The sequence below is a fragment of the Mastomys coucha genome, unplaced genomic scaffold (assembly GCF_008632895.1).
Source record: "Mastomys coucha isolate ucsf_1 unplaced genomic scaffold, UCSF_Mcou_1 pScaffold22, whole genome shotgun sequence".
Classification (NCBI taxonomy): domain Eukaryota; kingdom Metazoa; phylum Chordata; class Mammalia; order Rodentia; family Muridae; genus Mastomys; species Mastomys coucha.
This window is the reverse complement of record NW_022196905.1, coordinates 186,890,005-186,903,628: the sequence shown is the minus strand read 5'-3', so window position 1 is coordinate 186,903,628 and position 13,624 is coordinate 186,890,005. Positions and strand designations below refer to the sequence as shown.

General features: G+C 46.4%; 1 protein-coding gene across 5 annotated transcripts in view; it reads right to left on the bottom strand.

Annotated features, from left to right (window-relative positions):
- The window catches only part of Acsl1 (acyl-CoA synthetase long chain family member 1), a 66,483-nt gene that overhangs the window by 30,367 nt on the left and 22,492 nt on the right, over positions 1-13,624 (bottom strand). For all 5 annotated transcript variants that reach the window (XM_031339722.1, XM_031339721.1, XM_031339720.1 and 2 more), the window contains exon 3: positions 749-866. In XM_031339722.1, the coding sequence (XP_031195582.1) occupies positions 749-866 (118 nt within the window). The remainder of the gene's footprint in view (positions 1-748; positions 867-13,624) is intronic.

Here is a 13,624-nt window from a genome sequence, read left to right as displayed (position 1 = left end):
ACACACACACACACACACACACACACACACACAATCTATTTCTATAGATGAACCTAGGAAAAGCAAAAATAATCCTTAAAAAGAATGTGTTTTCCTTCATGGACAATATATTGAGTACCCAGTGTGGGTGGTCCTGTCAGTGCTGCAGGGAAGGCAAAGGCAGGCCATGCCAGGGCAACAGCTCTGCATGTGAAGGGGTTAGAGGCAGAGCTTCGACGCTGAGAGGAGAAGGGGGACGGTGCCCCACTGGAGCCAGGTGAAAATGACAGACTAGGAAGACGTTTATACAGACATGGAACCAACAGGGTTAAAAGACCACTGAGTGGGGATGGCCAGGGCAGGATTATGAGGGTGGGGGACTGCATGAAGATGTGAAGGGGGACTGGCAGTGCGCTTGCTTGAGGGCTGATTCAAGGTGGGGGTGCTGGAGAGAGACCCAGTAAGTAAATGATGGGCCAGGGCCAATTAAACATTTTACTTTTAACTGCAGGAAACACTGTAGCCCAGCACATGTGACTCTCCATTAAATAAAGGATGGATTGCCCCTACATCACTTTTGGCAACAGAGAACATCTGGAGAGTCCTATAAACTTTGAGATTGTTTCCGGACACATTATAGGAGATAGAACACAAGTAGTGCTGGGTATGTGAAACACTGGCGGATGTGCCTTCCTGAAAGGAAGGCTGCTCATCCCTCACGAGAAGCAACAGTGAAGTGTCAGCCACAGCAGTGCAGCTATGTGCTTACTTGACACCTGAATCCCCCTCTGGAAGCCATCGTACATCGTTCTGACATCATCATAGTAGTACACCAAGAGGTTGTCATCTTCGAGGACTGCTGATCTTCGAACACCATCAGTAGTACCCTATTGGGAAGGACAGGGTTGAGCAGGATGTTAACAGGAACCCCACAGCATGATGCCTTGAGAGAGGTGCATGTTGTGGCCAAATGATGCTAATCGACATGCCAGTATTTCCCGAGGCTTGTCACTTGTTTGTCATACATACACCTAAAATCTTCCGCCCTAGCAATTCTCAGGTAGATAATAAATGCACCACAATGAATGATGGTGGTGATACTGTAACACTGATCCCCTGTGCCTATTTCACTTACTGTATGTAACACGGTCAACACCTGCTGCCATCTCTATTTGTCAGTTCGATGCAAAATAAACACAGAGTAGCAGTGACCAGCAGCTGAATGAAGGAGTGCTGATGTGCTAATAATGTAAGCCAGCCATTCCCTTGAAGAGCCACGGCGGCTCTGGAGAAGCGAGGCTAAGGCATCATGGCCGTGAACGGAATCTTAGGGAAAGAAATCTGAGAGGAAAGAAAAGGAGGAAGGGGGAGGTCAGGGAGGGGAGAGGGAGGAAGAGGAAGAAGAGGAGAGGTAGGAGGAGCCTGCTGCTGCTGCTGCTCACAAATTTCTAAGTACATGTCCTGCCAGATAAAGCCAGAGAGAGAGCAAGGAAACAGAAAAAATGCCCCCACCACACATACTTTATAATTCTCAAACTGCATCAACCAACAGAACATAGGAAGGTTCTACTCAGCTTGGGAGGAAACAAGAGACCACTCAATTCTACTTCCATGAGTCACTTGGGGCTCCTGCTACAGTTCTGTCTCATTACCAACTGCATACAATCCACTAGGACCTTCGGTTCCTTGCGCAGCATCTGGCTACTGAATACAGTAAGTGAGCAGATGCAGGTCCTTCCAGATGTTTATTTGCAGCTTAGATAGCATCTCTGCTGCTGAGCACCTTCCGCTAAGTTGTCTCCATCTGCTGGGGCCTAAGTACAACTGCCGGGTACAGGGAGTCCTGCGCATGGACAGGAAGCTAATTCTTATTCCCCAAAAGCGGCAGAAGGAGCTGAGCTCTCAGACCATACAGAGATATGGGAGGTCCAGATAGCTGCAGGAACCCTCAAACATTCTTCTATGATGGGGGGGGGAGGGTAAAGGCTCAACTACTAGGTTAGAGCCAACTTCTTTCACATTTCAAAGCAGGCTCTTCACATTTACACCACCAGGGAACCCTTGAGGGATATGAGACCATGAGATGAGACCTTCCAGCACCACAGGAAAGGATTGTCCAAAAAAGTGGAAGTGATCACTCTGACTTGAGGTTTGATGAAAGGAAACAGGAAAGTGCCCCTAGCAAGCGGGGTCAAAGTACAGTCAGAGTTGGCGGGCTCAGGGCTCAGGGTTCAGGATTCAGGGAAGAGATTACGGAGGCTTCCTAGTGAGAAGTCTACTTAAAGCAGGTCAAAACAAAACAAAACATCAACAACAATGGACCAAGGGCCTGGGCTGCGGTGGTGCACGCCTTTAACCCCAGCACTTGAGAGGTAGAGGCAGGTGGATTTCTGAGTTTGAGGCCAGCCTGGTCTACAGAGAGAGTTCCAGGACAATCAGGGCTACACAGAGAAGTCCTGTCTCAAACAAACAAGCAAACAAGAAACAAAAACAAACAAACAAACAAAACCCCAATGGACCAAGAACAATTCAGAAGAGAGAACAGAGGTCAGACCAACAGGGAAATGGGAAGGAGAGGAGATGGGGTGAGGCTGTAGGGGATGGGGGAGCAGAAGGGCCATGTGCCATAAAGTACTGCCTCTCGGCCCTGGGCCAACCAGCTTTCTCCACCAAGCAAAGGGGAAGCAGTCTGGCTGTCCATGCTGCCCACGGGGAGGTCCTCGGGATACTCTGCTCGAGAGTCTCATGGTGACGTGGGACCACTCACGGTATCTCCCCATTCAATATTATCTCTTTAAAAGCAACGATGAGCTCTGCATTGCACAGAGCCGCTCACTCTCAGCTGTCAGTGGCGCAGTTGGGAGGACATAACCAAGGCCCAGGAGCCTGAGACTTGTGCTATGGTTTGAGTTGGAAGTGTTCCTGGAGCCTCCTGTTTTCAATGCCTGTTCCCTTGCCAGGGCTGCCATTTTGGAAGGCCGTTGGGAATAATAACAGAGTTTCCCTCGGTGCTTTACCTGCACAGAGTGCCATATGAAAGTGTTTTTTTTTTTTTCCAGGTTCGCCCACCTTGGAACCAAGAGGCCACTGCAGCTACGGTTCACAGGGTCAGATTTGCTGCAGGACCTCCCCCCCAGGACCCCCACCCCCTGCTAGGTCTGTAGATGAAGCTATGAAGGTAAAGACTAAGTTCCAATAGAGTTCCAGGATGTTGGAGATGACAAGAACATGGGCTGTTTGCCAAGGAAAGCTTGAAGAACAAACGAGAGCCTTCCCAGGATGGAGTGTAAGCCACATGTGGAAGAGGGGCTTCCCAAGCCCACTGCGGCATGCATCACAGCAACACGTGCCTCTCAAGGTAGACATGGAGCTACAGGATTTGATGTTTGCCCTGCTGGCTTTGGGCCTGCCTGCTCCCCACAATGTCACCATCCCTTCCTTTCAGAGTGGGGGTGCTGACTCTATGTCACTGTATACTGGAAGTACACAGCTTTTGTATTTTTAGGAGCTCATAGCTGAAAGACTGCACGAGTCTCAGCGACTACTCTGGATGTGGACTTCTGGACAGTGACCAAACTGTGGGCTGGGGACTAAGTTGGACTAAATGTATTTTCTGTTCCGAGATGGTCAATAGCTTTTGGAGGTTTAGCTGTAGACGCAGTGGTTTGAATCAGGACTGTTACCTCACAGACTCATGCTTTGATAAGGGGTTCTCCAGTTAGTCACTCTAGGAGAGGCGTTGAACCTTTAAAAGGTGGGGCCTGGTAGACAGATGTGGATAACCGGGTGTTTTAAGGTGTATCTGGTTCCCGGTTGCTGGCCAGCTCTCTGCTTCCTGTCTGTGGGAACCGGGCTTCTGCAGCCACAGTGGACTGAATGCCCTCCACTGCCCTCCCTGCTGTGGTGGAGGCCAGCTTCTGAGACTGCGAGGCCTTTGGATCTCTTCCCTTCAGCTGCTGGGTCAGATGCTGCAGCCACTGCTGTGCAGGAGGCAAATACATCCTGCCCTTGAGTGACCAGGGAGCCTCCAAAGGAATCCTAGTGAGTCAAAACAACACAAGGAAAGACAAGGGCACACAAGAGTAGGTGTGGACCCTGAGGGGCAGGTGTAACAGGGTTTTCTTTGTTAAAAATAAGTTCTGGGTCTCAAAGAAAGAGACCGCCATTTCAAAGGGAGTATCTAGACAGATTAACTTCACTCCAGGTCAAGTGGTCACAGTCCTAAGGGGGAACCCGAAGACAAGAAAGGCACTTGGTAGTGGTGACTTGTCCTTACTCCACTGGTGGGAGACAACCCCATAGCCTTATTTGACTAGCTAGTCTATGTTTGGTCATAAAATTCTTGGAGTGCAACAGGAGGCCTCTGTGTAAACAAGTTTTTTTGTTTGTTTGTTTTGTTTTGTTTTGTTTTTTGTTTTTTTCGAGACAGGGTTTTTCTGTATAGCCCTGGCTGTCCTGGAACTCACTCTGTAGACCAGGCTGGCCTCGAACTCAGAAATCCGCCTGCCTCTGCCCCCCAGGTGCTGGGATTAAAGGCGTGTGCCACCACTGCCTGGTGTAAACAAAGGTTTTATCAGGTAGGGAGGTGATTAAGAAATTTGCATAAAAGTCTTAAATGGTGAAGATAAAAAGTTTTATAGCATTTCATAGAAAAGACTCATATTTAATATTTCTTACATCTTAGAGCCCAGGTCTACAAAAACTGGCCACCAAGGTTTCAACAAGCCTGGGTCAGGGGACCCAAGCCCAGCGCTACAGTCTGAGAAGGAGGATCCTAGAGATAAGTCCCATGAAGGAGAGTGGTGAAGACCAGGCCTGCACTACAGAAAGAAAGCCACCGCAAGCAGAAACGATGTGTAGGAAACGCTGTGGGAAGGGACGAGAGAGAAAAGGGTTTATGTGGGGAGGGGACAAGAGCCACGAGCGACATGAGATCTGCCATCTAACAAGAGAGGGTAAGATTTAAAGCATGGAGAATCACATGTCTGAGAAAGAAGGCGTTTAGCTAGCTAGTGACGAGTATGCCCATTAAGTCAGGAGAACTCCGTCTACTTTCCAACTCTCTAAAAACTGCTCTAGAGCAGAGGTTCTGGACCTGTGGGTTGTGACTCCTTTGGGGGTCACACGACCCTTTCACGGGGGTGGCATGTCAGATAGCCTGCATGTCAGATAGTTACATACAACTCAGAACAGTAGCAAAATCAGAGTTACGAAGTAGCAACGAAATGATTTTAAGTTTGGGGGTCATCACAACATAAGGAACTGTGTCAGAGAGTCGTAGCATTAGGAAGGTAAAGAACCATTGTTTTTGAGGGTCACCGGATAACAAATTTTTAGCTAAATAAATCTAAATCCGTCTAAGCTTTCAGTGTTACTTAGTCTTCAGGACGTGGGAAGATGGAGGTAAGACCACCAGAGCAAATTGGAAGACACTGATTGAGCTCCTAATAAAGCCATCCTTCCTCTTGACAACATAACCCAAGGATAAGGTGTTTATATTACCCTAATTATTAGCAATTAAACTAATTAGCCAAGGCTTGATAATGAGGCAGTAAGGAGATGCCAAAGAAGAAAGGAGGAGCATAAGGTACAGGTGAAGCTGAGCAGAGGCCCCACTTCAGTAAGGGAGGGGCTGTGACCTGGAGAAGAGGACAGTGAAATGTGGGTTGGGGGGGACTAGACAACAGGAAGCTCTGAGTTTTACAATACATTCTATGGATCCCCTGAAAAAGATGGTCATCTTCGGTAGGTGGAAGTGTTCCTTTCTTACTGAATAAAAATGCTACCTGTGAGCACTGGGCATGCCTCACCTCATTTATACAAACCCACAGCAAGGACAGCACTCTGAGGCTAACAGCCAGAGCCCATATGTGCTAGGACACAGAGCCTTCAATTACGGGATTGTCCCAGTTGATGTCGACGTGGATATTTCTAGGAAAAGCTGTTACTGAAATGGGGAATGTCTTAAGTATGGCCCTTCTAACAGAACCTGCTGTCTGTTGGAAGGCAGAAACTGGCTGTGCTCAAGAGCGGGATCATTACGCAGAGCCAAATCAATCAAGACTGGAAAGCAGGGCCTTATGGGCCTGCTCCAACACGGATATGACTTTCCAAGTTTAAAAACAAAAGAGAGTGAATGGAAAGCAGTACAGCAAGGCCTTTGTTACAGGAGATTCTCCGCATCTAAGGGGTGTGTGTGGGGTGAGGTCCCTTTGAGATGAGTCTCCCACACACTGAACTAGTAAATACAATTGCTGTTGAATCAGGCTAAATTAGAAAGTAAAAGCTCAAATCACGCATGAGGTCAGGAATGCGGGAAGGCAGGGTCAGGAAAGCAGGGAACATCTATGTCTTGGGGGTTCTGGAGACTAGAGCTCTTACAAGTGTTTGACAAGGTTGACACACTCACCCCAAAGTAGTGTGTTCTTCTGACCAACCCTGAGATGTAAAGGATAACACGTTATATCTCTGAGGATTTCTTATTAATAGAAATGCTCCAACTTTGCATTGTGGCCTCACTCATCTCAATCTATAAAATGGGTATGTATCTACAGGACCATAAATAAAGAGTAACCTAGGGAGAGAGGGAAACCAGAGAGACGAGAGAAAAGGAGAAGGAAGGGTAAGGGAGCCGAGTAACTTCTCAGAAGACTACCAAAGGCTTGGATTTTAATGCTCAATCCAGCCCACGAGAATGACAGTGAATGGGAGCAAGTCCTGGCTGTGTAGGGCTGCACCTCTGCTCCCTTCCATGGGGTCCTCTCCTCCGAGCATTACACCTGACATTTGCACATGACATGTGGCTTCTCTGCCCAGCTCATGAACATGTATTACTTTTCAGGATTACAACTGCTTTTTAGCAACATTAGTCTTGACACTCATGAGGTCTCTTAAGGCCAGCTGTGGGAGGAACCCCACACTCCAGTGACCTCTGGCCGATAATGGACAAAGTATTTCAACAACATCCCTAAACTGTCTCACCAGGTGAGGGACAGAGCTGCAGGGCCAGAGTCAGGCTTACTGTTTAACTAGAAAACAGCCCTTGATCTTTACTCCTAGAGGCCAGTGTGGGTCAGAAGTGTCACCCATGGTCACTGCTTGATTCCCACTAGCTGAGGGGTACAGATGTAGCCTCTCACAGGCCGCCACCTCTCTGTAAGGACGGGCTTGCTGATGCTCTCTTTTCTCCCTTCCTGGGATGCTAGCCCCGTGGAGGGTTCTGCAAGCAGGCTCCTCCAGACCTGGCCACATTGTTCCCTTCATGCTTGAGCAGAGAGGGTCCAGACAAACACCACCCTCTAATCCTCGAAGTTCTGGGTGCTTTTCAGACCTAGTTAATTCTCTACTTGGTAATTTCCTGAGCAGCCCACTATACCAGTCAAAGGATACATTTAGGAGAAATTGGGGGTGGAGACAGCACATGAACAAATATTACCACAAGAAAACTCAGCACACATTGCTCTGGCAAAAGAACAACTCTGCCTAGCCATGCAGAGCACACAAGGCACTCGGCTTCACCTCTGCCAGTCCAAACTGGACTACAGTGCCAAATCCTATCCATGTGACTCCACTACTCTGATGTCGGTGTGCACTAGGAATTTTTGTCAGGAAGCACAGAATGGTGACAAGTGTCACCTTTTCATTTGGCACCTGTTAGTCTTGTTGGTGGGGTGTGTGTTATTTTAAAACTTAAACATTATAGAAATTATTTCTGCCACTTCATATGTCTCTTGTCTAATAAAACCTATAGCAGGTGGCATCATTTTGTACAAAATCACACAGTTTCAGACCCACCTTATCATATTCTGGTGCAATTAACTCTCACTTATCTTCGTTAGGGAGAACTCAGCAACACTGCCACATGCAAGGATACATATAATTTATACATACATACATACATACATACATACATACATATAATATATACATACACATAATATACATATATAATATATACATACAGATGTATATATTTTATATACATTGTTATTTTGGGCTTATTTATTTTTATGTGTATGAGTGTATCTATAAATGGCTGTGAACCACCATATAGATGCTGGGAACTGAAACCCATTCCTCTGTAAGAACAGCAAACACTCTTAATCACTGGGCCATCTTTCCAACCCTAACATGTAGTTTTTTTGAACACTAATAATCAACTGCTTTCTTCCCTAAGACATTTGCCTAATCTCTCTGCAGCCTAGTGCTGGTGTGCAGATCAGGAGATCTGCCCTGAGTTCCCAGGCATCCCCACCTTCATCCAGAGCCCCCAGCCCACTGTCACTGCCCATTACCAGCTTGATCCTTCCTCCTTCCTCCTAAATCAAAGCCCCAGGCGTCTGCTGCATGCATTCTGAAGTCAGTGGACTGCTTGCTCATACAAACAAACACGGTCACCTCAGGCTCCAGTAGGATGGGTATGAGAAAAGAGTATTCAGGAAGGTTTTCTTAACTTATTAAGAACCCTGTTAAGATTTGAGAAAGGTGCTAGAGTTACCTAAAAGCATGGAAATACTGATGTCTGCATACTCCAGAAGCATCTCTGTGATCAGAAGCACCCTACGTATGCTTCCTTTCCCTTAGCCATACTGTCTCATGAAGACTGCCTGCTTGCCGAAGACACTACCACATGCCGAAACACCCTTCAGGAAGATGTGTTCAGAAATTCTCTGGGTTGGTGTGAGGGCAAATCTTGGCTCATCTTTATTCGACCACTTGTAAAATTATTTTGCAATCAAGACCAGGAAAGAACAAGCCATAGGAAAGTGTAAGCAGGACCCTGCAGTGACAAGTGGTAAGTCAATGAAAGTGGCTGCCTGAGAACAGGGCTTGAAGACAGTGACAGAGAGAAAGCCAGTGCCACATCGTACCAAGGGGTTCTTCTGAAGCCTCCAGTCCTGGACATGTCCACTAACTTGCTCTCTGTCCCAACACTCCACAGAGGTGAGAATTAGTTTACATCTACAAATGACTGCATATGAATATGTTTATATCATATTTATCAATAGCTGTAGAAATAACCACATGATACCATGGTTTCTAATACCGCTCCATTTCGCTCGGTACTCAACTGCTCCTTCCCCTCCAGTTAAAAATCACTTGTCCTCATCTTACAACTAAGTGGCTCTGACATTTCCACAGACCTTCAGGCTTGTCAGAGATAGCCAGAGACACCACCATCCAACCCCCATCTCTATCCACAGCAGCTTCCGCTCACATCTGATCCTGGCTGCCTGCCTCCCAGCAATATTTGATGCTGTCCCCCTCGGCCAGAGCTCCCTCAGCCAGAGCTTGTCACAGGCTTTCCAGTTCAAACGGGCATGGCCAGTTTTTGGAATTTTGCCATCGTTACCTTCACAGGTCTGGACTCGTTTTATTGCCGCCAGTGTGGTGTTAAGTATGTTTTCATAAAAATGTACAAGTCCATGACCTGCTCTCTTGTGCTGGAGAAATTGCTGGTGCCAGTTTGTAAGTGGGCCTTTACACACATACATGAGTAAAGACTGAGTATGTGGAGAAATCTCACTGTGTAACATGTTCCATGGATATGTCTAAATATGGACCAGGTCAGCTGTTCCTAGTTGTAGTGTGTACAGGAGCTCTTACTTTAACAATGGTACTTGACCTCTGCCACAGACCGAGGACCCTGAGCATTTCCTCCTACTAGACAAAGGCTTCACCCGGATAGAAGCCTGTCCTGCCCTGATACGGTGTACATCGTGTGGTAGAAGCTTAAGTACTTGCTGAATGAATGCAGGTCTGACAACTGGATTCAGGGGGTGGCGGAGGCTATATGAGACTTTCTGGAACATATGATTAACATGCTAAGAAGTAATCACACACAGCCCAACAAATGAATGTATAAGTTTTGACCCCTCATGCAGCTAGCATGCAACCCAAATTTTGTATCATTTATCTCGGAGCTAAGTCATCCAACTTGTGTTATACCCAAGGAGCTGGCTTTGAATCCAAACCTGACCCCATACCTAGTAGCCAGCTTAGACCCTGAATCTGCTATGGCCTGTGGTTCAGTCACCAGGAGCAAATTCCACTGTAAGTTCTGATGGTCTAAAAACTGTTTTAGAAAGACTAAAGACCTAAAAGCATAACATTTTATTTGTTCCAATTTATTCATTTCAGTAACTGGAGAAAACACAAAGGCGAGTTTCCCCTGAAGTGCTTTATGCCAAGTGGTAGTCATAGGCTCCCTCACCTAAGTCACAGGCAATGCACTCAGTACGAGCGCCACGCCTCTCTTCCCACTGCCCACTGCAGTGACTCAGTGGCTCCCACAGAGCTCTCTCAGCAAACTTGCAGCAGGTTATGTCTCCAATCCTTCGAGCCTCACAGGTGGGCCAACTTTCCCTTCAGCCACATCTGTGTCCAATCTGGGTCAAGGATAGGTTCAGGACAGACAGACAGAAGCACTGGTGTTGCACAACTCCATGTCTTCCTTCCTTCACTCTCTTACACACACAACCAGCTCTGGATTCTTTTTTTTTTTTATTTTTTTTGGTTTTTCGAGACAGGGTTTCTCTGTATAGTTCTGGCTGTTCTGGAACTCACTCTGTATATCAGGCTGGCCTCGAACTCAGAAATCCAGCTGCCTCTGCCTCCCAAGTGCTGGGATTAAAGGTGTGTGCCACCACTGCCCAGCCCAGCTCTGGATTCTTAAATTTCTCAATCTGCATCCTCAGAATCTAGCCACCATTGATTTTTTTTTTTTTTTTTTTTTTGTTTTTTTTTTTTTTTTTTTTTTGGTTCTTAGTTTGTTTTCAGGATCTCGCTTTGTAGCCCAGGCTACCCTCAGACTTGTGATTCTCCTATCTCAGCCTCTTGAGTGCTAAACACACAGGCCTAACATATTCATTTCCACAAGCACCTCCACCTGAGTCCCAGGGCCCCAGTCACTGGTCCTTCAGATTCACCTGGAGCCACCCAACCTTCCTTCACATAGTAATCCACTCTCCTCCCCAGGGCCCTCGGTTTAACCCAAGCAACAACACTGAACACATCACAGGCCAGGCTGATGGGTGTCTTCTAAGCAGGGCTTGACAGGGATGCTCCTCATGTTTTTCAGATATAACATGTTGAGGTTAAAAGAGATATCAGGCCGGTCATGTCTCTATCTTCCAGGTCCTTCTTGTCAGGTCCAGAAGCAACTTCATGTCTTCAAAGTGATGGTCAGACAAAAGCCAGTTCTCCTCAGAACTTAGGAAGCTGGTTCCTTCTAAAAAGCCATTTCCCATATTACTGGCAAAAGGGAACTCAAACTTAGCAAGGACGGGTGAGGAAAATAAGAGATCTTGTATATCAAGTAGGAAAGTAGTTTAAAACAACTCACTGTCACAAAACTTTTTTTTTTTTATGTCTGTTCACAGTAACTGGACAGCAGAAGTAGCAATCTGCAACAGGTGGGTGGGTGTTCCTCCTGGCCCCAAGGGAGAGGTTGGCTTTGAGGTCACCAAGGCTCTTGGGTGAGCTGCAAACCACACATTTGGGGACAGGGCTCTTGAAATAGAGCCTGATTAAGCCATCCAGTACAACCACTTGCCAGGGCTGTACTGCCTTTCCTGACGGGTCCACAGTAGGTACACTCGCATCCTCTCTGTCACCCTGAGTGGTCATAGAAAATTTTAAGTTGTAACTTATACAGAAACCCTATATTGGTGCTGTACAGTCAGAGCTAGGAGACAGTGGACGGGGATGAGCAGCAACCGTACCAGAGTGTGGACTCCTCCATCTTAGCATCTATGTGAAGCTGATAGGATGGAGCAAATGAGCTGGGAGGAGCAAGACCGAATGGCAGGTCCCCAGCAAGCGGTACTCACTTGCTTTCAAAGTGGAAGAGCACAACACCACTGATAGTCAGCACCCAAACTGTCGCCAGGTGTCAGCGCACCTTAGGAAACAACAGCCAACAGAACAATGTTTAGTGTAACAATGTGTCTACAACTACTGGGGTCCCAGACTCCAAGTCTGTTTAAACTTAAAATTTCCTATTTCAGTTTTTAAAAAGGCAAAGCAAGTTCTTTCATAGATCTACTCATAAGATCTCCGTTCTGAAACTCAGATGTGAATCTATTATAAACAAAGAGAAAAAATCAGAACTCCTCTATACTGAACAGTAAGATTATTTCAGTGTTCTGTTTACCTGTAATTTTAAACTGTTTTCAGGGAACTTATGTAATTATTTTAATAAGAAGCAACTACTTCTTGCTAAGATGGAACTCAAAATACACACACACTGGGTGCTGAAGAGGTGGATCAGCGGTTAAGAACATTTTCTGTTCTTGTAGGGGACTCAAGTTCAGTTCCCACACCCACGTGGCAGCTCACAACCATCTGCAACTTGACTCTCAGATGTGATGACATCATCTTTTGGCCTTTGAGAACATCTGCATGCAACATTGTACATGTGTGTGTATGTGTGTGTATATATATGTATATATATATATACACACACAGAGACACTCATTACACATAACAGAAGCATAAATAAATCTTTTTGCACACATCCCCACAACATCTCATCTAGTGAGAACTGGGCATTTCTCACAGTTACTGCTGAATTATTAGTGTCTACATTTTGTGCTTGTCACCTGCTCTTTAATAGTGACAACAGTGTTACTTGAAACACCAGGTGCTATGCAGAAGAAAGGGAATTCCACAGAATCATGCTAACTCAAGAAAAAACTGAAATCCTCCTTGGTGGTGTGTGGCAAGCTAGGCAGGAGGCTACTGCCTTCCCAGTGGGAATGAAGCAGAGCGTCCGCCCAGCTTTCTCAAGCAGACTGTCCCAGCCTAAATCTGCCACAAATTACTCACACATTGGGTATATTTTAAGAATTTCATATTAGCAAATCCAAGAACTTGTTTAAAAAAAAAAAACCAAAAAACCAAAAAACCAAAGTACTAAAAGCCCAGTAGCGGCTCAAAGTTATTACCGTAGCCAGGGCTCTCTGTGGACGGCTACACGCGTCTGCTACAGCAACTGATCTGGAGAGAAGCTGGGAGACCTTTAACCTCCCCATCTAAAAGCAGCAAATAAAGGAGGTCTGTGCTTCACATCCCTCTTCTGGGTGGGAAGTAATACTGAAGGTGAATTCTGACCAGAGCAGAGGCAAGAAAGCAACTGTGGAACAGGGGCAGGTGAAGGGCTTTCAATGCTATGGGTCTGTTTTTATTGTTTTTTAAAGATCTGTTTATTTATTTAGTATATATGAGTGCTCTATCTGCATGTACACCTGCATGCTAGAAGAGGGCATTAGACCCCATTATAGATGACTGTAAGCTACCCGTGTGGTTGCTGGGAACTGAACTCAGGGACCTCAGGAAGAGTGACCAGCCCTCTTAACTGCTGAGCCATCTCTCTAGCCCCATCTGTTTGTTTGTGAACTTTGGAAAGAGACTAAGAAGGAAAGGAAGAGGACATAGGAGTGCTGAGGAAGAATACTCACAGGGGGTCTCGAAGCTTCTTGTGCCGTCCCACCCACTGTCCCTAGTCACATACGGTGCGCTTTCAAGTGCATGGCCACAGACGACATGGCACTAACGACTGAGCACAGAAGCCTTAACTGTTTTTCCTCGTGCCCTAGCCCACACGCTGTGGCCATGATACTCTGTTAAATGCCAGCTATAGCCT